General features: G+C 35.5%; 1 protein-coding gene across 8 annotated transcripts in view; it reads right to left on the bottom strand.

The window, feature by feature from the left end:
• Positions 1-98: 98 nt before the first annotated feature.
• The window catches only part of LOC121854280 (B3 domain-containing transcription factor ABI3-like), a 52,227-nt gene continuing 25,820 nt past the window's right edge, over positions 99-26,505 (bottom strand). For 4 of the 8 annotated variants that reach the window (XM_042348843.1, XM_042348837.1, XM_042348844.1 and 1 more), the window contains 4 exons: positions 25,908-26,159; positions 20,607-20,734; positions 18,383-18,595; positions 99-8,660 (listed from right to left, as the gene is read on the bottom strand). In XM_042348843.1, coding sequence (XP_042204777.1) covers positions 8,605-8,660; positions 18,383-18,595; positions 20,607-20,734; positions 25,908-26,159 — 649 coding nt within the window. In that variant the 3' untranslated portion in view covers positions 99-8,604. Of the gene's footprint in view, positions 8,661-10,113; positions 10,188-12,541; positions 12,583-18,382; positions 18,596-20,606; positions 20,735-25,907; positions 26,160-26,505 lie in introns of all 8 variants that reach the window. The other 4 variants (XR_006086524.1, XM_042348838.1, XM_042348841.1 and 1 more) reach the window with 4 other exon arrangements.

Genomic DNA, 26,505 nt, shown 5'->3' with positions numbered 1-26,505 from the left:
GTGAGTTTTTCATACATACAACTGTTTATATAAGGTCAAGGTAAGTACAGTACTGTACTTAAGTTTAATATCCTGTTATTTTGTAAATGAAACAATTATCAAGGTTAATAGAAGTGTATTTATTACATGAGTTTACTAAGTCTTATAAAAGTCTCAAAACAAAAATAATAGTACGTACGGTACAGTAAATATATTAATTAAAATTATAAAAACGTCTCAAAAACTTCACACATAAGTACCCTGTACTGTATTATACGGTATGTGAAGCAACAGCAAAATTACACACAGGTCAACAGCAATACTGTATGTGTCTGACATCTGGTTTTTTTTTTTAAGAATGTTTTAATAACGTGTTAAAGCAAACTTTTGTCATATATTCATGAAAATACACTAGTGTACCATAAGCAAATACAGTAAGTTTATTAACATTTGACCCCAAAATTGTACAGTGAGTACTGTACAGTATTTTCTAATATACTGTACCTGTACAGTGCTCCTGTTCTTCATGTATCTTACAATTGCATTTCTTCTAATGAATCGATAGAAATTTTTCATTAACAACTGTTTGAAAGTAAAAATCTTGACAAAAACGAAGGATCTATCTGTATGCTGATAACATAGGGTCACTGTATACTGTTCTGGAAATACAGGTGTATATTTTTTGAAGACATCAAATATTTAATTAACAAGGTTTTAGAAATATCTTATTCTCGCATGGCATTAACTCATGCCATGGAAATGAATAAGTAGGTATCATGCATTTTCACATAATTTGTTTAATACAATATTTGTCAGTCAGTACACTTCACTGTGCATTTTCCAGGAGATGGGGCGAAACTTCTCAGAGACTGTTGATACAAAGAAAGCCTCACACATTTCTTCTTATGATCACTACTAGTGCAATATACCCAGTGTGTAAGTTATTTCCAGTAAAACTGCCTAAATTGAAGTTCTCATTGACTGATTCTTGCCAAAGAAAATACACCAAGGTCCCACTGAACAAGTAACCGATGAATGAAAATTTGGTTGAACGAACTTAGCGTTTAAGGATATGAAAATTCAGTGAATGAACTTCCTTTTATCAAGCAAAATTACGAGTGAACCAGCTCACATTATCAGTCATGGAGTGGGGGCTATCCATGCTTTGTCATTGAGTAGCCAGCTGGGCTAGTGCACTTGTAAACTCATTTTCCATACTGTAGTGTACTTTGAAATAAAGTCAGTGGCTGGCTAGCCAGGCATTTATTTTCCAGGTGCCAACCTGTATTACCCATGCATTTGTGCTGTTCACAGCATTCTTTCATCACTCAGAAAGCATTATGGATTCTAACCAGATACATTGGCCTTAAAATGTCTCAAAACAAACACAAAAATGACGGTACTGAGTGCAGTAGTGCAAAAAGAAAACAAAGTACTTAGAATTAAAAAAAAAAAAAAGTGGAAACTCTCCCAAACTTTGATAAGGGTCAGACAGCAAGTAAACTTCTGTGCCCAGTATGGTGTTGGAGCCACAAAAATTTATGACTTAAAGAAGAAATATGACGAATTACTCAAGTTTTCAACACCAGCTCCAATAAAGAATAAATACTGTACTGTTACACTTTTTTCCTATATAAATCTTATGAGTAAATATGAAAAAAATTGGGCTACCTGAGTGTTTAGTGACCTGACTGTCAGTGCTTGGTGGAGTGGATGACTAATTTTTTACATTGGTTAACACTCACAGGGTGATTGTAATTACAACACTTGAGTATTGAGATAAGACTAAAAATTCATTAAATTTAATTACCCATAAACAGCTATAGTCATCATATTATATGTGGTAAACTGCAGATCACAAAAAAACGCTTTCAAGTTTGGTGCCACCGTTTAATCATCACACCCACAATGCACTGTGATTTAGGCAGATACTGCTAGCTCCACGTTTCCTCGCCAATAAATATTATAATTTTGTTAGGAATGTCCTGATAATTTTTTTATTTTATAGTAAATAGTTTTTGGTTCTTGTCAGTGTGCTTCTACTTTTAGATGCTCCCAACTACACAGATGATATACAGTACGTACTGTACTGTATTGCCATAAATAGTGGCATTCATGTGTGTGTGTGTGTGTGAGAACCACACCAGTGATTGATTGCAGGCCAATCTGTCAAAATGAAAATTTATGAATTTCATCAATTTAAATATACAGTACAGTAAATGGTTTCATAGAGTAGATATATGGAGTTTGCAAAATTATCAATTTCTGAGTCTTAGTACTAAACATTTCAGATTCCTGGCACTCAAATGTACTAAAACAATGTTCATTCTTATTCTTTGGGCTGGAATGCATCAAAAGTTTATTCCATGGGGTTTTGAGTTGAAATTTTTGGGCTGGAACACACACCAGCTTTTTTTCCTATAGGAAAATGGATATCACTGAGCAAGTAGTAATCTAATGAGCACCTTTTCAAGAACATACAGTATATCACTCATTAAGTGGGACCTTACTGTATCAACCTTTCATTTCTATGCAAAGACAGAACAAAACCCAGCCCATTGAATGAAAATTTTTTTTTATTCTAATTAATTAAATATTTTCACTCATTAGGCTGGATAGATCACATGACAGGTAGCCTAAAATTATAAAAAAATACTTAACTTGTAAAAATTTCCAATACAGGTAGTTAATAAAAGTGGAGTATTTCTTTAACTTAACTGTAGATGCAGCACCATGAAAGGGAACTATACAATACAGAATAAAGGTACTGTACAGTATTTCCATTTACGTTTTTACTGGTAATTTAACATTACAATATAAGAAATTACAGGATGTAAATCCTGAATGCAAAATGTATGGCACAAATTTGTGAGAAGTCCTAACTGTGGTTTCTTGGCTATAATACGTGTAATATCACAATTGGTTTCTGAGCAGTAAGCAAATGCTCTTGAAAATATTAACACAAAAAAATTATAATAATTTCTCCATTATACAGCTGATAATCAAAATGCTGGACAGTACTTACACAGAAAAACACAGAGGGTAAGAAGGTAACAGTTCCTATGAATTTCATGAATTCTATAGTTTTTAAACAAGAAATTACCTGGTAGACTTATTCAAAATGATTATCAAATCATTATTAAAAGGATATGCCAAATTAAACATACCCATCCATGTACTGTACAAGGAAACTTGACGGTCAAGAAAAATGTCAGCCTGAGGTGGATTCTCATAATGAAACGAAGAAAACGAATCCGCTTTTAAACCTTTTATGGCGATTGCTTGAAATTTTTGGACGACTGCTCAGAAGACGGATTTTTGGAATTGTTAAAAAATCTAAAAGTATTTGAAGGTTCTAACCCATTTCTGGCTTTGTCAAAATACATGTTTCAAAAAGTTATCTTGGGGCAACAATCAGCCCTTTTTTTATTCTTCATTCTACTGTACTTAGTTGGATTTTTTAGCAGCTATTCTGTACTCATTTAATGGAGAAAATCTTTTTGGCGAGAGAGAAAACAAGCGTAAGAAAAGATAATGAAGATAATCTTCAGCATAATTCTGATGATCGATTATAATTACTGGTACATGTACTCACTTATGGTACTGTACTTGTTTATATTTTCAAATGTGCAACCTCTCTTAGCCTCAGCATTGCTAGGCTGGCTAGGAACCCAAATAATCAAGCCAAATCGTTTAAAATACAACAATTGTGGGAACTGTCCTTAAAGGGTCAACATTATATGGATTGACAAATTAACAGATTTATATGAACATTATGCGCTATTATTTCCTGAATTTATAAAAGTCATTAAACTTATGGCTGCTCCAGGACACTGTACACTACTGTACTTGTCTACAAAATATATTTACTTCATAAATATGCAAATAAGTTTGACAGCATTACAACAGAGATTTTCTGACAAGTTCTGTAGATGTGATCCACACAACCATGCCCTTCCACAAATCCTACATTTCTTAAGTTGTCACTGGATTCTTCATTAACCCTTTCAGCCAGCACTGCACTTCCTTTAAGCTGTACAATATTCAATTTTCTTTGTTACACCTTTTCCTAAGAAAACAAAATGGTATGGTATAATCATAAAATCCATTTTATATTCTGGTTCTGTACATTACACTTTACATATTGCAACTTGCTTTCCAGTTTAGATACACAGTTAATCAGCAATAAATAAAAAAAATTACATTATGGTTTTCTGGAATCACACTAAATATGAATCATAATTTATTCAATACTTTATTATATAATTGTATAACATGAGAATACAATACTCGTACACAAAATGTATGACAAATTTCTAGGTCAGCACCATGGAAAATTAAAAGAATGAATGTAACCCCTTTGGTGCCAAACACCTTCTGTTCACCAAGATAACAAACTGGTATTTCCTCAAGTGTTATTTCTGCCACATATTAGGATACACCATACTACCTATGGGGACTTAAAATTAATTGTAAATAAATATATTGTAAACTCTTTGTGCTGTTTCTTTTGCAATAAAAATGGTATTCATTCCCACGTAAGCCTGGTAATGGAAAGGTACAAACATAAAACTACAGTTATATGAAATTATCATCACACACATTGTCCTTTAAAAATACAGTGTCTCTATATGAAATTATCATTACACATATATTCCTTTAAAAATACAGGGTACAGTACATATTTTATTACCAGAGTTAATACAGTAAAGTACTAATAGTATATGAAAATTCCCATATTAAAGTCTTGTGAACAGGTCATAGTACAATATATACCCAAAATCCTTGATGCCAAACAGGTGTACGTGTTTTATAGTAAAACACAGTATCAAATGAAACTTAGCTTGTGTTTTAATTTGTATTGTCAATCTATAAATATGAGTTAGGTACTGTACTGTGAAATTTACAGTACTGTATATTGTATATACGTACATTACTGTAATATACTAGGTACAAATACAGGTACAGTATATACCATATACAGTACAGTATAGTGAAAGTATTTCAGTAACAGTTTTAAATTTCTTAGCTAATAGAATTTCAACAATTAATACTTTAAAATGAACATAATTTTAACAATACTTTCAAACCTTTCACTGACAACAAAGAAAAACTGTACCCGTGCCATCAAATTAAAACAAGTTTTATGAATAACTCAAATTATATACATTGCTACTATAAAATTTCAAGTCTTTATGTTGATCAACACTAATTAACCACTTTTAGAAGTATCAAGCATCTATTTACCCTATATATTTCTCCATACAAAAATAATCATAACATTACCATCTCTTATACAAACTACAATTATAACTAATCTGAGTATCGGTCATGTGAATTTCAGTTTAAATAACCTTTTAAAACTGTAAAGTTTCAAGACAGTATAGGAACATACAATGCTGCAATACATGTGTGCATGTGCAAGGCATATGCATTTACATATAGGCAGTGGTCATGAGGGTAAATTGTATGCATGTGTGCACACACTAGGGTGTAAATCAAGTGCATGTAGTTACAGTATTAACTTGTAAGCAAATGTTTGTGTGTGGAAGATTATTTCCAAAGGCAATAAAATACATGGCAGTGAAAATTCATACAGATCATCTTCCAAAACTACAGCTCCAGATTAACCATAAAAATAATACACTATACTTCAACATTTGTTCAAATTAATGTACAGTTGCCAGCAAAAGTCCTCCCACAAACTTGCTACATAGGGCTGTGGAAGAACTTTTGCTGGCAACTGTACTTAGTTAATATACTGTAATTACATAATAGCTGAGGAACTTTATGAGAGAATAAATTTAGCCAGCAGGATAAACTTTTAATAAAGTGACAGAAAACTTAATGAAAGCCCCATTTTTCTCCACACCAAGAGAGATGTAGTTCCAAGATTACCTTGGGCTAATCACCAACACAATCTGAACTGTATTTTCTATCAAAAACAATGAATCATCCAGTCACTCTCATCTAAGCATGCTTTTCTAACTGCTTCCCTTCCTCCAATAGAGGTTACTCCATATGCCATTTAACTATTACAGCCCACTTTAAATCACTTCTGTATTATCTCCTTACAATCCAATTAGTCTTCATCCTTCCTACATATTTAAGTTATTTTAAGGTACAGTACTTGGTACTTCTAATCCACTCATGGACCCATACCAGATTTTTGACCACTGGTGGGTCTAGGATTGTCTCAGTCCTGCAATAGAGAATTCTGAGAAATAACTCTATGGGTATTTTTAGTGTGTGATAAATTTATGACTAAGATCTGAAGAAAACAAGAGGAAAAAGAAAGATAGACGGGGGGGGGGGATTTTAGGATGGTCTTTGAGAATAGAAGTAAGTACCCTGTACAGTAAAAAAAGTTATTGATTTTATACTTTCATTCATTGGTTAAGTATTTATACCATTCAGTATGGGAGATATACAGTGCTTTAACAAATACACACTGCTCAAAAAAGTTATTAACCTGAAGCTATTCATATCTCTATGTGGAAAAAAAAATTGGACCAAATAAAAATGAGATACACTACTAGAGAAGTTTTAGAGTAATAACATAATGAACAGTGTGGTACAGGAGGGAGCTGAATAGCATACAACCATTTCTTGTTTCATGTGGGAATTCATGACCCAAAAATTCTATTGGTAGATCTTCAGTAACATAGTCTGCCTCCATCAAAGGGTCCACTAACAAAAAAAAAATCCTAATATAATAAGTATTTATATATTGTATAAATTTGATTAAATGTAAAAGAAAAAATATGTACCCCTTCATGCAGCAAATACTGTACAAAATTTGTTAATTACGTAATGTACAGTATATGCCTGTAGCTAGCTGGCTGGCAGTGGTCCCAGCCTTCAACACACCTAGTACTTTCACTTTCTCATTCATGCTGTAGGAACTTAACACGCTCTTTGCATCTCAGTGAAGTGTAGAAGGGCCTTAACTTATTCAGAAGCTACTGTAGTGAGTATTAACAGTGAACCTGAGATATAAAGGATAAATGCAGTTTCACACATGCTAGAGAACATAAGGGAGATACTGATGCCTGCTACAGTTATCTGGAGGCATTCAAAAGGAACTTACGAACAAAATCTCATTAAATTTATTGCTTTAAAAAATTTTTACACTTGGGATTAAATAGTTATCATAATTTAAGTATTCAATATGTTTGTGTTTTTCATTGTATCACTTATAGTAGAGAAATTACATTTCCATATATGTGTTGTATATTTCAACCATAACACACAGCATCATCGGCCACATAGAGAAGTGTTCAAGTGGATGGTTTGTAGAATAAATTACATCACTGTATATAAAAATCATGTATTTGAAGACTCAATTAATTGAGGGTCTGCTGAACTAAAAGGTTTGAGAAGATATGTCCCTATATTATGGAGTTAGAAATTTTCTGTATGAGCCATCTAGTTGAGTGCAATAGGTGTATCATATAACACAGATACACGACATTCTACCTTTAAATGTCAAATTCCTTTCTTCATTAAAATACGGACTTGCACAACACCAGTCTTTAGGAAGAATTCTAAAACAACATTAAGAAGCCGAGAAAATACGAGTGATAGTTGAGTGCAATTAGATGTTACTCAGCCTAACAACTGTAGAATTGAATATATTAAACTCTCCAATAGCCACAAAAAGCAGTAGCAATACATTTTCAGGGTTAACTATGAATTTGTAGTCTAAAAAGTTTTCTTCTATTTTTGGAAATGGGACACTACAACGATAACTAAGGTCCAAATATGACAAAGAAACTACGTGATTATTATAGCCGAGGGTTAAATATGTAAAAAAAGAATAACCTGATAAAACTATGTATGTAAGTAATCTGAGGGGAATGGAAGGAGAGAAAATGGTGGAAGTTGTATTGTAGAGATATAGTAACCCACATTACCATGGAGGAAATGAGAGTATTGTGTAAAATATGTTCACCCAAATTATCCTGCAACTTTTGTTAATCTACTTTAGCTTATGCATTTAACTTGTACACCTGCACCAAATCCATCAAAATTTTCACTGTTTGAAAATATTTACTGTACTGTTCAAATAAAGGTTGATAATGACAAAACTACATCTCATGTGATTAAAAGTAAACACTATGAACAGCATGAAATCCAAAGTAAAGCTGTGGGACACTGATAATAATAATATTAAACTTGAGATAAATTCCTCCTCTGTAAAATAATTTTCACTTATTTGTTAAGAGATTCACTCAGAGGACAACTACAGTTACACCAAATAATTATCTCATATAATGAAATAGCAATACTGTGTTGTACATGGCCATGCCTTATAAAACAGGAAACATAATGAGTTTACACATAAAAGAAAGACAAGATAACACTCCATAATTCTACACTTAAAAATGATTAATCAGTGACATGATCTCTTAACAGACTCATTATCTTCTTGATATATAACACACTGATATAAACCAAAAGTTATTACTTGTTATCATCAAAGTGATGTGTACTTAAAATGTTGTGTAACAACCATTCGTCAAACAGATAGAAATACATAGCATATTTCTTAAATTCACAACACGTCTTGTATAAAGGAAGATGAAAGTATGTACGTCACTGTTAAGCTGAAGATCACTAGGCTTAGTAGTCAGGGTTGTATGCCAGCTGCTTCTCAGAGTATGATGGTGGCTGCTCACCTATGGGTTGACATAAGAATTTAATAGTGAATTTGTTCATATGCATATAGTTTCTCTAATTTATTATCAACCTACATGATTATATTGTATTCATCTTTGTGGTTTATGGATGGATGGTAATATAACAAATTAAACTAAAGTTGCCTTCAAGGATGGGGCACAAAAAGAAAATGAAGCACAAATTAAAGTGTAGTATAATATAAGTATGAATCTGATTACTTGTACTGTACATAAATATTATCAAGATATGTTTGGAGAAATAGAACAGAGTCAAAGTAAGCAAAGATGAAAATGCATAAGTGAATTATTTAGTCAAAATTATTACTGTCCTTGGATAAAAGATGAAGGTGCAAGTTACAAACAATGAAGTGAAGTGCTTGAGAGCAATGTTTATGATGAATATACTGCAGTGAATAAGAAATGAAAAAATTGAGAAATGGAAATGAAATAAGTGTCACACAGAGTTGACAAAGGTTTGCTAAACTGGTACATACATACAGTACTGTACTGTACTTAGACAATGAAAAGTGAAAAACTGATAAAATGAATGTACACTATTGTATATTTCAGAGGTGGATGAGAAGGCCAAGAAGACGGAAGGATGGGGGGTGGAAGATGCACTAGATGCGAGAGAGATGGACATCCACGAAACAGTAGGTATGTACAGTCGGGGTCAAAAGTCTTAAACACTTAGCAATATCTGGCATCTCTTTCTGAGTTATATATATATATATATATATATATATATATATATATATATATATATATATATATATATATATATATATATATATATATATATATATATATATATATATATATATATATATATATATATGAATGATTGGGATATACTAAACACTACTTGCCATCACATATTATGCCTGAACCACAAAATGGAATAAAACTCTCCTCAATACCTAAGATCTTCGGGTACTTACATGCCAAATACTGTCGAGTGTTCAAAACTTTTCACCCCAACTGTACACGAATAATAAGAAAGTTTGGTGCCCAGTGGTTTATAAGAACATTTAAGCATTAAGAATGAGCAGATAGCAGCAAATAGAGAGACTGTGTTGCTCATGATTCTAGCCACCCTTCTATACTGTATAGCATAGGAGGGGCTGCAAGAGTAGGTGAAACATTAACAGACATTTATGACAAAAAAGAATTGAGGCATAGCAGATTGTGTAACCTGTGAAAGATAGACCACTGTCAAACATTCCTTGGGCAGAACCAGCCAGTGCCCATAAGAAGAGGTGCAATGCTTGACAGGGGAATATACCATCCATACAGACAATGTTTTGCTGCAAGCAAAGATGTAATAGAGCCAATCTCCACTTAGTAATTTTTTGGATTCAAATCTGGATATGGTAGCTGTTACAGGGACCAATGAGAAAGCCAGGTCATAAGTCCTCAGACTTTCAAGTACAATACAGTACGGTTACAGTACTTAGCACTGGCAAGCTCTGCCCAGATGGTGGATGACAGTGGGTGGTTTTTCCCAGTTAACTCACTGATGAGGCTCTGCAGGCCAAAAAAAAAAAATTTTAAGTTTGAGGATACAATTAAGCTTAAATAACATAAAACAATTATCTGGGGGTATTAAGAGGGAAAATATAAGTACCAGAATAATTTACATCATATATGAATAAGTTTATCTCTGTCAACATCCTACATAGAAAATAAAAAATGTATACCCAACATTAGTATGAAGCAATGGCAAGAAAGTCCCTTTATTTACTGAAATTTGTCATGATTTGCAATTCCTCTCAGACAAATTTTTTCCTGCTGGTGGGTATTAATCATGCAAGAATAAAACAAGCATGACTATCACTGAGTTGCTTGTAATAGTTATTTGGTCTTGTATACATGAAGGTCCCGTAGTGTATGTACCGTGCATAATATTGTTATGATAAGGTTAAACTCATACCCATATGTCTTAAATACTTTCTCTTCCCTTTCTCTCCTACCATTCACCTACAACTTATTCACTATTTCACTCCCCATTCTCTCAATATCCCCAAACCACCTGAGCAAATCCTGGTCAACTGTGTGGCACTTCATTCATTTACACATTTATTAATTTCTACATGTCTTCCTTTCTGCATCCAATTCACCCTAATAAGTATTGCTCTTATGCATGTCATTTATGTAATTTTTAATTTAGTACCTCATTTAGCATCCACACTCATAAAATAACATCAGCTCAAAACAATATTACCCATACATTGTTATCTTTGTTTCCTTATCACATAATTATATATTCATTTACTGTATAGATAGGTTTAGCTGAACTACCACCTGATGAAATGAAATTCAATTAACGAGCATAGTGTTATAGGGTTTGAAAATATAATGTACAAACTTATTTTTTTATTAACAGGCAAAATTCCGAGTGAATCAACTTGCATTTTCACCCATGGAGTTGGGCTAGCCATCCTTGTCATTAGTTTCCAACGAAAAAGAATTCATCTAACTAGCACTTTTTCAGGAATACTTATCACTATTTATGCAGAACCTGCCTGTGTTATTCAATGCTTGCTGACACATCTACTCTCAGATGTCTGAAACACCTCACTTCTTCCATTCAAGCTTACATTTATTCTTTATCTTCCTCCTCTACTTATTTTCATCACTTTACTTTTCTTCACATTTACTATTAACTTTCTCTCAGTACACACTCTTCCTACTCAGTCGCTCACATTTATTACTGTAGTTTTTCCTCAATTACTCACAACAGTAATGTGATACAAACAGAAGCTGCCTCACCTCCAAGTTGCATCATATACTCCCTTTAAATAAACTTTCTCACCCTTTGCCATTACTCTTTTTTTACCTTTCCCACTACCTCATGAAATTATTAAATTTTTGAAGACTCTGCAAAGCATTCTACAACTTCATATTTCTTACATACTGTACATTGAATACTTCCCACTTTATATATCAAACAAATCTATTATATAATTTTTCCATATCCATGAATGTCACAAAAAAATTTTCACACATAATTCTTAACATAATCCACAATTTTTTTCCTCGTCTGACCCACACTGATCTTCCTCTAATATTTTCTTTGGTTTTAAAACAATTCTCAGTACAGTAATAACAACCATACGCTTTTCCCGATATACAGTACTTAACAGATTTATTTTCCTTAAAATTGTGCATTAATTCTTATCCCCTTACCCTTTATACAAGGTAGTTAAACATACTCTCTGGCATTCTTTTGGTAATTTTCCTGGCATATATATATATATATATATATATATATATATATATATATATATATATATATATATATATATATATATATATATATATATATATATATATATATATATATATATATATATATATATATATATATATATATATATATATATATATATATATATATATATATATATATATATACATACACACACACACACTTAATTTTTAATTTTTGTCTGTACGGCCAAAATGGAAAACCCCCACATAAAATCCAGGATCCACCTCTGGTATCTCACTTAATTTCTTCACTTGCACCACCAGCCTCTCCTCCTACCATTCCCTATTATTTTTTTTTTTTACTTCCAAATCTCTTGTACCCATACAACTCCGAGGCACTTTCTTGGACAACCGTCTAAAACTGCTCCTATGCCTCTTCAACCAAATTTACAAGAGACCTCTTTCCCCCTGTCATTCATCAACACCTTTTAGTCACATTCTCTCTCTTCTGTTCTTTATTGTTAATAACTTTCACACATGAAACATATCTAATAAAATGATGCAAAGCTCTGGTGCAAGACTGTACTGAACTTGATAAGACACAGATGCTGGTGAAAAAAACAGAATTTATCACACTGCTACCATACATACTCTTATATTCATCTTACTTGTTAGTACAGTATCAAAGAGATTCATTGCTCTGAAGGATCTGAAATTTGAGGACAGTGTAAATGTAACTGGAAAATACACGTTTCACCGTGACCTCTCGTATTCAGCAATCTTGTAATTATTAACATCCTTTGTTCATTGAGTGTGATACCACCCCGTGTACAGTACAGTACAATGAATTATACTTGAAAGAAAGATATCTTAAACCCTTAGTACAGTAGAACGTTGATGTAACGCGAATCGATTTAAGATTATTGATTTAAAGCGACACCCACAATTAAGGACAATGTTTCAATTTAGAGCAAATCTTTCCTATTTTGCACAAGTCAATCAAGGCGCATCAAATTTTAAATTTCGCGCATAATGTTTTCCACCAGACGCGTCTCTGGCCATGCTACACAGCTGCCTGCCACCCTCACGCATCCTCAGTTCTTGCGCTGACGCTCTAGTGAACGGACATACTGTGTGACACTATCTCTTCTGAGGTAGAAGAGATAGTGTCACATGGAGTCAATTAAGAATTGAATTGAAATTGATTAAAAAAATCTGTGAATTGGAATTGAAAAATACAAAATTAAAATTACTGTAATAGAATTGAATTGGAATTGATATCAAATGATGTGAATTGATGTAATGAATTGATGTGAATTGATAAAATAATATATTATACTGTAATATGTGTCTTCATTATTTTGCAATAATTAACTTTATATTCAAATAAAAACTAAAATATACAGTTAGCTAGCAAAATTTTTTTTTTAAATATATCATGTGATGTACAGTGAACCCTCACTTTACGCGGTCAATTGAACCCACGGCGGGCCGCGTAAAGTGAACAATATAACATGGGATTAATTGAAATAGAGACCGGGCCGACCCCCAAACTCCACTTTTTCAGACACAATACCTACGTTGTAGTAAAAATAACTTCTTAATTTTATGATGGTATGCACACACAATTAATAATTAAGAGAAATATCAATAATATTAGGTTTTTTAACACTTACATTAGTAGAAAAGATGGCTGGGCACACGGGGATGGGGGGTTGGTTCCGAGGCAGAGGGCAGATTATTGGCCCTCACCTGTATCACTTGTATCACTAGCCACCACAGAGGCTTGCAGGGCCTCTTTGTCAAACCCCTCAAAGTCCATATAAGTCCATATCCTCACTATCATTATCACTATCACTGACTTGGGCCAGCTGTGGTGGGTGGCGGGTGAAGAACTCGGTAATGTTTTGATGACTGGGCGACCTTGTGCGCACCCTGCTCGCGCCGCTCTCCGCGTAAAATGGTACACACACCGCGGAAAGTGAGCATTCTGTGTTCGGCAGGGTACCACGTAAACGTGGAAACGCGTAAAGTGGGACCGCGTAAAGCGAGGGTTGACTGTATTAATTTTCATTGAACTGAGAAACTATTTCCTGCATATTTCATGTGTTTCTAATAAATATATTTCAGATATATTTAAGATTCACAAGTTCAGCTCCTGTCAGTGGGCCTCACTGAGATGGTGTGGGTAAAACACATGTGTTCAGTACACGTCCTGGCCTGATCTGCCCCTATGTCTGTGATTGGCAGTATTAGCTTACCACTCTGCCCTCCTCCTCCTGTCCATATTGAAGTGACTGGGACATACCACATATTAGTATTGAACTGTCAGCACTCAGACTCAGCAGTGTGTTAGTCAATGTCACTTGTGACAGGTGACTTATATCTCTGTTTCAAAAGCAGATGTCTTATGTGGGCAAAATGTCACCCAAATCAAATGTGTATGGTCATTTCATCATGCCTTCTTCTAGTGAGAGTAAACCAAGAAACCTTAAAGCTGTTTGCCATCACTGTATCCAGACTGTTGCTGGATCTAACAAAGCAACATCAAACTTCAGGAGGCATCTAGAGGTGGGCATTGTATAAATTATAATATTAATTTTGAATTTTAGATACAGTTAAAATAGGAAGGTTTAACTTATTCAAAAGAGGGACAAAATATTATGTTGTTGATTAGATATAACTTGGAACATCTTATGTTAATGGCTTACATGTATTTCACATAACCAACAATAAACAAATAATGTAATCTAAAAGAGCAATACCCAAAAAATTAATTCTTCAGGTGTAGTGTAGAATCCTGCCAGTTCACAAAAGACATACCATTGCCATGGAATATATCATGGGCATGCCATGGAATTGAGATATAAAAGTTAATGGTTATAGAATTCTGTCAGTGTATGTGTTCTTATGGAAAATCTCTATGAATTCTAAACCTGAAGAACATTGGTGATAAGCTTGTTCATGGTAATGCATGCTTAATTATATGTATTTTGCGTTTTTCTTTTCAGAAGAACCATCCAGATATCTATGCAAAGCTCGACGATCCAGTAGCTGATCCAAAACAACTCTCCGTGAATAAGTTCACAAGAAACAGTACCGGTACCAAGTGGAAATCCACCGACTTACGACAGATGGAACTTACTAACTGTATCGTGGCATTTATTGTTCATGATCTCCTTTCCCTGTCTCTGGTTGAAAGTGAGCGATTCTGCATACTCATGGCAACTGCAGAGCCGATATTCACAATGCCCAGTCGTAAGCATCTGAGTAGTGTGCTTCTACCACAGCATTCAACCACTGTTCAGACAAGGTTGAAGATCCAGTTACAACAAGTCCAGAATCTATGTCTCACCATCGATACGAGGTCATTTATAGGTGTGACTGGTCACTTCATCCTTGACCACACCATAAATAGCGTTATGTAGGCATGTCGTCTTTTTAAAGGCTCCCATACTTCAGACAATATCTACGACTTGTATAAGAAACGGTGGCCTCCTATGATGTTGGAAGTAAAGTAACTACCATAGTTGCTGATAATGCAGCAAATATGGTGAAGGCATTCACCCTATTTCTAGTGGAACAACTTGATGAAGATGAAGAGGATGATGAGTTTGATGAAAATGACTACGATATCCTACCACCTGATGACACTACAAAGTTTGAATGCCTACCCCCAAACCGCACTCCATGCTTCGCTCATATTTTGCAGCTAGTGCTGAAAGATAGCATGGAGCAAGATGGCCAGATCAAGCAAATTCTTGCAGAAGTATCAAAGCTCATCAGCTTCTGCAGGAAATCAATAGTGGCTGCAGAAGTGCTCTCAAATGAATTCAAGCTCCAGATGGCAACATGTATGCTGGAATAGCCAGTTGACGATGATGAGGTCAGTACTTCAAGTTTCACCTGAAGTGTGGGACAAACTTGACACTCCCCACAAGCTGAACACTATCAAGGAGCTCTGTGATATAATCAAACCATTTGAGTATGTGACTAATCAGATTCAGGGACAAAACATGGTGACATCTAGTCTGACAGTTAACTGTGTTTGTGGTCTTCGGGCTGATTTAGCTAGTCTTCATGAAATGTATAAAAGCAAGCTTGTTTCTGTACATCAGTCCTCATCAGAGACTCATCTGAATAAGTTTGAATCTATGGAGGATTTCCAGCTAGCTGCCACCTTAGACCCATGTTACAAGTTGGACTGGTGTCATGACTATGACAATGAAGTACAAGACATTTGTGACCTTCTGACTGTGAAACACAATATGGCATGCAGTGTTGATCCTACAACAACAGACACTTCCCCTGCTGAACCCTGGCCAACCGGTCTTCTACACCAAGACCAACTCCATCAGAAACTGAGGTCTCACTCTACCTCAACCAGCCATGTCTACAGGAAGATGGTGACCCCTTGGCTACTGGAAGGCCAAGCAACCCGAGTTTCCTGAACTCACCAGGCTTGCAGCTCACTTGGCCATTCCTGCTACATCAGCTCTTGTAGAACGACTGTTCTCAATTGATGGCAAGCTCTTTAGGCCAGAGAGGTGCAAATTAAGCAATAAAAGATTTGAGCAACTTATGATGATCAGATGTAATCCTCAGTAACTTGGACTCATTCATGTTTTGTTTACTAATAAACCATTAAACCATTTGAACTTTTGGTTGGTAAAGAATGTGATTGGTTTGTGTTGTAGAGCATTTTTGATAAAAAAATAAAGAAATTAATTTGAATCCTCAAATTTTTATTTCTTTCCATTAGATTAATGGTAGATTAGAATTGATTTTGAATTGAAAAGCATTTGAATTGAATTGAATGAAATATCGATCATAATGAATCAAATTGGAATTGAAAAGCTTGTGAATTGAATTGAAGATTTCTTTTTTACAAATGAATTGAATTGAATTGGAATTGATTAATTCAAATCTTATTCTGAATTGGAATTGAATTGACCCCATCTCTGTAAAAGTTCTACCACGTGTATCAACCATCGCCATTATGTCCAAGAGGCCAGCTACTACATCATTAACTACCCCACAGGCCAAGAAATCAAGGCAAGCAATTACACTGGAGCAGAAAATCAAGGTGTTGGAAGCACTGCAGCGAGGAAATGGTGCTTCAAGTGTGGGGCGCCAATTTGGACAGTGATGTGGACAATGAGCTGGTCGAGTTGGGCTCTGCATCTTCAGAGGATGAATTGCAAAGTAAAGTTGAGTGAAAATCTATTTTTGATAGCATAAAGTAATTAAAAACTAAGCTGAGAGGAAAGTGAAAGTACTTGGTGAGTCAGACGAGAGGCAGGAGGTGTGCGGCGCCAGCGTGACCACCCTCTGACATCAGCTGATCGCAAGTAAACAGACCATTTCATATCCCTTAATTTTAGCTGTGTTGATTTATGAGCGTTTGTTTTAATATAATACTGAAAAACAATGTTTTGTTTATTCTAGGAGATGGGCTGGGGTGCATCTGGGTAGACTCTCAGTCTTTTTAAGATTTTGTGTTTTTCTCAAGTAAACTAAATTATTCCATTGAAACAACACTTCGATTTAGTGCGAATTTGGTTTAAAGCGACCTTTCTTGGAATGTATCACGTGTTAAATCGACGTTCTACTGTATTATGACTGAACCCCTTGAGTACAATAATTTAAACCCTAGAGTAGTATATATTAAACCTTTGAAAATGATGAAATTTTTACTCAGTTATAATTCCAAAGGAGTTCATACTACAGCACTGCCTTTCCTTACTCTCAGGTCTTACCACTTGAATTAACTAAAGATTCCTAGGAGTCAATTTATTTTATTTAACAATTGAATGTTGGATTTAAGGAGATATTGCATTACATTATTACACAGGGGCCATATAAAGTATCATATACAGTACCAGGTAATTTGTTGATATGAAATAAAAAAATTTTAAAACCCTCTACTCCAGGGGTTCTCAACCAGGGGGGAATTTCCCCCCTCAGGTTTTCAGGGGGGGGGAAACTGATACTAATATGGAAAAAATAAAGGATTTTCAGTATTATACGCATATTATTTGGAATGCACTTTTTGAGGCAGACAATCTTGGAAAGGAGGGGGGAATGACATTCTGACATATGGTGAAAGGGGTGCATGGGGCAAACAAGGTTGAGAACCACTGCTCTACTCCCATTCATTCATGAAATGGCACTATTCCCACTCCATTAACTGGCCTTGTACAGTATTTTACAATCCCACTTTAATTGGTATATAATATTTCCTTATCCTAATTACTTATATGCAAAAAAATCTGCTTAATCATCCGAGTTTCTTTGCGTGACAACCTTCTACCTCTGACTGAACACAACAGTTGCATCTTCTTGCCTTCAAATCATTCTTTATCCATGTAACTCATTACACACATTTGACTGACTCCCCATCCTCTTGAACTTCACCCTCTTTCCTGTCTAGATACCTACATTCAATACACTACTATACCTCAATTTATTCAGCACACAAATTGTATCTAGAAGATGCCATTTCTTACCTGGGTATCCTGCGCCTGGGTAGGGTTGTGGTGGGTATGCCTGTTGTTGGGGGTAGCCTGGTTGTGGGGGGTAACCTGGTTGTGGGGGGTAACCTGGTTGTGGGGGGTAACCTGGTTGTGGGGGGTAACCTGGTTGTGGAGGATATTCTGGTTGTTGTTGATATGTTTGAGGCTTGTCCTGGAGTGGTTGCATCACGACAGCATCAGGTTTAGCTGTGACAAACTTTTTATTAGCACATTAGCATCATTATAATATGAGATTCTGCAAAATAAGTGTGATGTGAAATAGCACATGGGAGTTGAGAAGAAAAAAGCTGAGAGGGACTAGGATACTAAATAAAAAAATTGCATTCTATCAATAAAATAAAAAACCTTGACCCCAGCAAAATTGGCAATGTTTCCATTTAATAGCAGCTAAGGGTGATACAGATGTCAGTAGTCATATAAAATGAGACTTGAGACACTGTTGTAATAGGGGGCAGTGAAATTTTGCTCAAAGCTGCACTCTTCAGGCATTGTTCCTTATACATATCTAAGACTCCATGCCAAATTTGAAGCTGATATGTCGAGGTTTAGTCTGCCGCATTTTCTACTGAAATTTTTAAATTTACCTACAGTACTAGCCAAACAGCCGCTGTGGCGGTGCAATGTTCTGTTCAGTGTTTATCAACTTTTTTTTCATATCTCTTATTTCATTTAAGTTGTCTTGTTGCAGATGAGTATGGTGCTATGTAAATGTAGGATCAGAAAATGGAGTCACTCATCATCTTGAAATGTTACTTGGTCACCCGCTCCATTATTTCATATGTCAGCTTCACGGAAATGAGCGGCCTTTCCACGCAGTTTTTTATCACTATGATGGTAAACCAAGTGGTCCTGAGTATTGGCGTGGTCCCATTGGAAAGCAGATCAAGGAGTCTTTGTCTGAGCTTCCAGTTGTCGCCTTCCAGCCAGTCAGTTTCCCTGATTTCCCTGTGTTTAATGATGAAGTGGAGAAAGATCTGTCCTGGGATCAGAAATACCTGTATAGGATTTGTAAAGGAGTTATCACAGGTGTTGTTGAAGATGACTTGGCTGCTATTGAGCCAGGTCCTCCCTGTGTGTCAAGGTGGAACACCTTATGGAGTAGAATCCTCAGGCTGTATGTAGCAACATCAAGACCCAGCCATGAGTTGAAAAGAATTGTCATTACAATAATAAAGTTCAGTGCTCCAATGTGGTTTTACATCAAGATACACCCTTACGTAACACACGGCTCAAGGAACGTATTCCAGTCCCTGCTATATATGAAACACCTGAATAGTGAGGAGGAGACGATAGTGAAGAAGGCTGTCCAGAGAAATGCATACTTCGCCCACACAGATCAACTTCTTCTTGGTATGTGTGCAGATGAGGACATGACTGTTAGAGAAAAAGCTGTCTCAATGATAAGAAAAATTAGAGAGGAGAATCAGCAAAAGGAAGAATGCACTGGCAGATCTGAAGAGGAGGAGGAAGATTCTGATGCTGCTGTTGACGAGAATTTGTTAAACTATACTGATGAGGAGGGTAAAGATGGAGATGGGAATGAGGATGTGCCTCCTGTAGTCAACATGAGAAAGGTGGTGACTCCGAAACTAAAGTGGCAAGCAAAAAACTATCATTCCATGATTAACTGGAGGAATGAACTCAAGACTGAGCCTCCTTACATTGCTTCTCTGTCAAATCTACAGGTTAATGACATTCTTGAGACACCATTAGTGGTGCCCAAGTGGCCAAACAGCACTCAGGCGGTCGAGAGAGGCATAAAAGTGATGACTGAAGCTTGCACTGAAGTGACGGGATACGAATCGAGAGATGGATATATTAGGCAAAGATTATTGTCTAGGAAAATGATGCCAAGGTTCCGCACAAAAAAGAATTTCAATATGAACTTGTAATGATTTTCTATACGGTGTACCTGTAAAATAACATGTGAATTAAATCGATGTCACCCATGTAAAATTTATCATTATCCTGGAAAACATTAAATGACACCTAATTTTTGGTATACACTAAAAGTTGACAAAAAATCGTTCGCGATGCGGCAGGGTAAGTATGCATGAAATGGCATGAAATTTTGCACAGGTGTTTGTTACAGCCATACAAACGATGCCTGAAAAGGGCAGCCTGCAACTCAAATAAAAGTGTTTTTTCCCTACCCCCTACTGTTGTAACATGTGTCTAGTGTTAAGACTTAACTCACGTTGATGGACTGTTCCTTGGTTACGATGCTTGTAGAGGAGGCAGAATGGGCAACAGCAACAACACACAATGCAGAGCAAAACCATCCCTAAAATCAGTGCCACAATGACCCCAATAATCACTGGAAGCCTGAAAAAAGGAAAAAGAACATATTAACTTCACATCTAATGTCATACTGAAGCCATGTGAACATTTACAAGAGATGGAGATGATGTGTTGGTAAGGGTGAGAATGTAGATGTAAGTATTGACCATTGTAGAGGAGTGAAATTGAGTGCAACCCAGTAGTCCCAGTATTTCACACTTCAGAATTCCCCAATTTTGGGATATTCCACAATGACGATGATACAAAAATTTACAATTCTATACAGTAAACTATTTGTGCCAGCCCTGCTTATTACTAGGAGGATTATCCTGATGGAAGGGTTTCTTTTTATATTCCTGTATATTCACAAACAATACATCCAAAGCCCCACACAATCTTAATTGTGCACTTGTAATTATAACACTAATGACACATTGCCATGCCACCCAAAATAAATTTTGTGCAGTGTATAACACTTAAATTCTTTTAAGAATAACATGAAATAACAACAAACTTATGAATGCATAAGTGAATTATATGGTCGTTTAATAATAAGTACAGTATAGCCTGGGTTTACACGGATATTTTATATGAGATTTGCCATTTATGCAGCACCTCTCCAGACGCGGCAATTATTATTTACGCGGTAAATGCCATCATATACGCGGCAAGTAGCGGGCAAGGTGCTGGGCGCTGACTTCACCATTGACGTCAGACTCGTGCCGATGACGTCGCGGACTGTGATTGGGCCACGTATCCTTACCACCCACGCACCCCCTCCGTTGCGCGCTGTGATTGGTCTATCTAACCTTGCTTGCCCTACCACCAGGGCTGATGACCTTGGCCCCGCCAGTCTCACTGTCCCTGCGTATACTCACTCGTGCCCAGGAACCAGTTTTGTTTTTTCTTTCTCCATAATGGCTTCTGCTGGACCCCCACCACCCCTGAACTACCTAGCCCAAGGTGGGAGGCAGAGGCAAGCGGTGGCTGGTGAGGCTAAGTCTGTTGCTGTGGCATTGGAGAATGCAAGAGAGGCTGCACAAAGTGTTAGAGCTGCAGGCTTCTCCGAGACCACCAACGAAGACATCCTGGAGGTAATCAGGCAACCTGAGGTGACTGCGGACGAGATGTTGGAAGATGATGACGTCAGTGAGCAGCGAGGTGTTACAGAACAACAAGAGCAGAAACTAAAACATGCTGATGTGAAGGTCATCGAGTTAGCCAAGAGAATGAAGTTCATCCTTGACAAAGAGACAGGTAATCATCGCTACGAAGTGTCGAATAACCATCTGTTGAAATGCCTGGATCCCTATGTTCAGCAGTATCACGACCACATCGATGCTACCCGTCAACAAAGCATCACAGAGTTCTTCACCCGCCAACCACCACAGCCAGCCCAAGTCAGTGCTAGTGAGGATATGGACTTCGAGGGGTTTGACGAGGAGGGCCTGCTAGCCTCTGTGGTGGATAGAGCTACAGGTGATACAGGTGAGGGCCAATAATCTGCCCTCTGCCTCGGAACCAACCCCCCCATCCCTGTGTGTCCAGCCATCTTTTCTACTAACGTAAGTGTTAAAAACCTAACATTATTGATATTTCTCTTAAATATTAATTGTGTGTGCATACCATCATAAAATTAAGATGTTATTTTTACTACAATGTACGTATTGTGTCGGCGATAGCCAAAAAAAGGGTAGTCTGGCAGTCGGCCCAGTCTCTATTTCAATTAATCCCATGTTCTGTTATTTTATTTACGCGTTTCGCTTTATACGCGGACCTCCATGGGTTTAGTTAACCGCGTAAACCTAGACTATACTGTGTCTCTAAAATGATACTTTCACCATTTCATGATACAAGATATGTTTGGTGAAGCACTGGTGGGCCTTTTAGCACTTTTCATGCATAATTTGGGGTAATTTCTAAAGAAATAATTGTGTATATATGCAAACAACTCCTGCTACATGCATCTCTACCATGGTATGTGTCTCAGTTCTAGTTGACATTTCACAAAACACAACCATAAAATAAAAATAAAATTTCCGACAGTCTACAGACAGTCTCACTGTATCCTCCACTTATCACAATTTAGGTAAATTCACTTACATTGTCAATTTTTTTAAATTTTTTTAAAGTGTTACTGTAGTTTTCTATTAAAATTTCTCTTTGCTTGATTCTTTTGTGTTACTCTAGTGCATTGTTTATTTAGGCATTTATTAAAGGTAGGTTAGTAGTGGTCATTAACTCCCTCACAGATTTTATTGGTTCTGTCTGCTGGTTATACTGGTACAGTACAGTATTGAGAAACTAAATAAGGTTTCATACAGGGTGTTTACCTTATCCAAGACCACATGTATGTGTGTGACACACTATAAAGGTGAACAATTGGCTATACAGAGAATTAACGGATTTTCCAATTTACAGTTATGCACAGTACAGTAAGTTTATCATGACCTGGCTTATCACAGTATTTACAGGATCTTAACCTCACAACCCATCTGGTCTTTAATACATTACAATAATGTACTGTACTTACATAAAGACTGACTGGGGTGGACTATACCGGTAATCCCAGTTTCACAAAATTCACTTTACAGTTATGCAGCAGATTTGGTTCTGAGAGTTGTGAAATACTTAGGACACAATTTATAAGGGCACACTGTATTGGATGTGTGAAGACATATATTGGTACTGTATATAAGAAAAAAGCTAAAAAAAATGTAAGAAAATATCTTAATGATCTCAATAAAACTCAATGTTAGAAACCATAAATTAGAATAATGATACTTACAAAGAACAAATGCATTTTAACCGTGCAATAATGCAATTCACTGATCTCACATTTTGGCATGCTGGTTGGTGCAAATTAAAAAAACAAAACACAAACTGATTTAAAACAAAATAAATTACAGTAGTCTAAAACCCAAAACTAAATTTGGGAAGAGTCTACCATATACCTGATGTTCCTAACCTTTTAATAGCTATACACATCTAATTCTAAAAAAATCATAAAGCTTGGAGAGAAAAAAAAATGATTAACTGCATTTAGTCTCTCTGGATTAACAAAACAAAAACCTTAATGATATATATATATATATATAATATATATATATATATATATATATATATATATATATATATATATATATATATATATATATATATATATATATATATATATATATATATATATATATATATACTGTATATATATATATATATATATATATATATATATATATATATATATATATGCAAGTAAACTCCACTGTAGGTAATTCACCTCAGGGTGAGTACTCACCGCTGAAGATGTGAATTACACCTAAAGCGCTTGGGAACTTGTTTCTTCTTTCCCTTGTGGTTATCAGCATATATATATATATATATATATATATATATATATATATATATATATATATATATATATATATATATATATATATATATATATATATATATATATATATATATATATATATATATATATTAAACAAACAATTTATCACACCAGTTATGCACAATCCTTGGCCCTTAACACTGATAATTACACTATATACAGTACTGTACTGTACTGGACAAAACTCAAAGCCTAATTCTATGAAGAAAATTACAACTGTAAAAAATAAAACAAAATACACTGTACTGCACAGAATTGAGATCTGGAAGTAAAACATACAGTATTCCCAATGTACCGCATTATCCAAGTACATGTACAGTGCTGTATTGTAAAGTGCTATGGGTCTTTGAGACAACAATTTAGTACAGGTAATTAACATGTGACCTAGGTCATGCTTCACATAGGATAATATCATAAGGCCATTCGGGCACTTACCAGTAGAGTATGTATGGGTACCAAATAAGTTGACCATGTCCTACCAATTCAGTGTTCAGTCATGAGCATTCCTATACAGTACTGAACCTTTTATTATTATCAAAACACATGTTAACTGAAATTTAAGTTCAACCAAGAAAAACCACTGAACAATAAAATTTTTCATAAATTACATGAAATAATGTACTGTAATACTGTACACTACAGTGTTTTTATTATGGACATACCGGTATATATACTGTATACCAGGCTCTGTATGTGTTCCTTGTATTAAAGATAGAAGGATTTGATAGTGATGTACAGTATCTGAACGAACCCTTCATTCTATTACACAGGATTCTATGTGACCATGAACAGTAATCTGCAAGAAGCTAAAGACTTCCAAAAAGATAGACATGAAGTTTAAATAAATAAATAAATAAATAAATAAAATTATAAGGGAATAACCTGTTACTGTATAACACAGTACAGTTGTCCCTCAATATATTGGAAAAATGGGACTGAGAATTACAGTGAAACAGCATACTGTAATATTTTATACCATTCTACTGTATGCATTTCAATAGTTACAATAAGAGTTACAATATAGGGTATGGGACTTCAGCCCCCAAAATACACAAACAATTTCCTTTAAGACACCTCTTTTTCACACTTCACTAATTCCACCATTTAAAAACACTTACAACAAATCATAATTCACATTGAGTCTGGACTGCTTCCCGAACTGTGGGTGTTCAGACTCAAGGTGACTGAAGGAAAAGAACAGGGAGGGTTGTGACCTGTCAGTGACCTACGTAGGTGTCCGAGGTCTGTGCAGGCTACCCACAGGTACCTGTACAGTATGGTGAAATGGGTGTGGGCTGGCACCGAGAAATCTCACACCCAACGCCAAATGATTTATTACTTTGTATTAAATTCTCGGTGCTTGTTTACAAAGCTGACCATCATTGGCGGCCTACCTCCAAGCAGTGTTGCCAATGCTCTACTCTGTGTGAGTGTGTGTGTGTATAAAATGAGGATGGCAAAGTCACATAGTTATCAATATTTTCAAGAATGACTGATCCATGTTCTGTACACTCAAAATTATAAGCTTTTTGCATTTAATACACCTTTGGGACTGTCTCTTTTGCTATTCTTTATTAGTGTGCTCAGAAGGAATGTTAGTTTATCAAACTACAGTACAGTACAGATAAATATACCGCAATGTATTTTCAGTGAACAAGGGGAGTAGGCAGACAGGAGTTCTGCAGTAATAAGAGACATGCTGAGTTCAAAAGCATACTGGATAGTTTAACTGAAAACTAGTGCATCCTTGCCCAAGGAAGTTTTACCCATTTTCAAGCATTTGCAGTGACAACACCAGATACAAGAAAGAAGCTTCACACTTACGACTTAATGTGCCCCCCAGTTGGGTCCAGTTTTTTAGTAGCCTTTTCTTTTACTTTATCTTTAATTTTCTGTTTGACTTTGTCTTTAGCCTTCTGAATGCCCACATTATCTTTAACTTTGTCCTTTGCAGCAGTGACAGTATCGTTGATCTTCACCTTGATGCGATCTACAGTTGAGCGAACACCTTCACGATCTTCAACAGTCTTGGGTACCTCAAGCTTAGGTAGTGTCTGAGCCAGAGCCAATGGTGCTCTGGTAATATCAATAACACTCCTTTATCTACTGAAAATAACTACAAATTGGAAAAATTACTCAATTGAGACTAGCATAGATATGACCATTAGGCTTTGCAAGACAGTGAATACTACTAGAGTGTATATGTAAATAATATAAGTTAAATACTGTATACAACAACAACAAGCAAACAAATGAAACCAAAAACAATATTCAAACACGGTTATCATAAATACTAACTTATACAGTTGGGATCTAACCCATGCCAATACTGTACTGTATTTTTTTATCTAGATAGGTTACATCCCATTTCATTACAACAAAATACTGTATGAAAGAAGTCACATATGATAAACAGTGATTT

This window comes from Homarus americanus, unplaced genomic scaffold (genome assembly GCF_018991925.1).
Source record: "Homarus americanus isolate GMGI-L3 unplaced genomic scaffold, GMGI_Hamer_2.0 scaffold54443, whole genome shotgun sequence".
Lineage (NCBI taxonomy): Eukaryota > Metazoa > Arthropoda > Malacostraca > Decapoda > Nephropidae > Homarus > Homarus americanus.
This window is presented reverse-complemented; position numbering and strand designations above follow the sequence as displayed.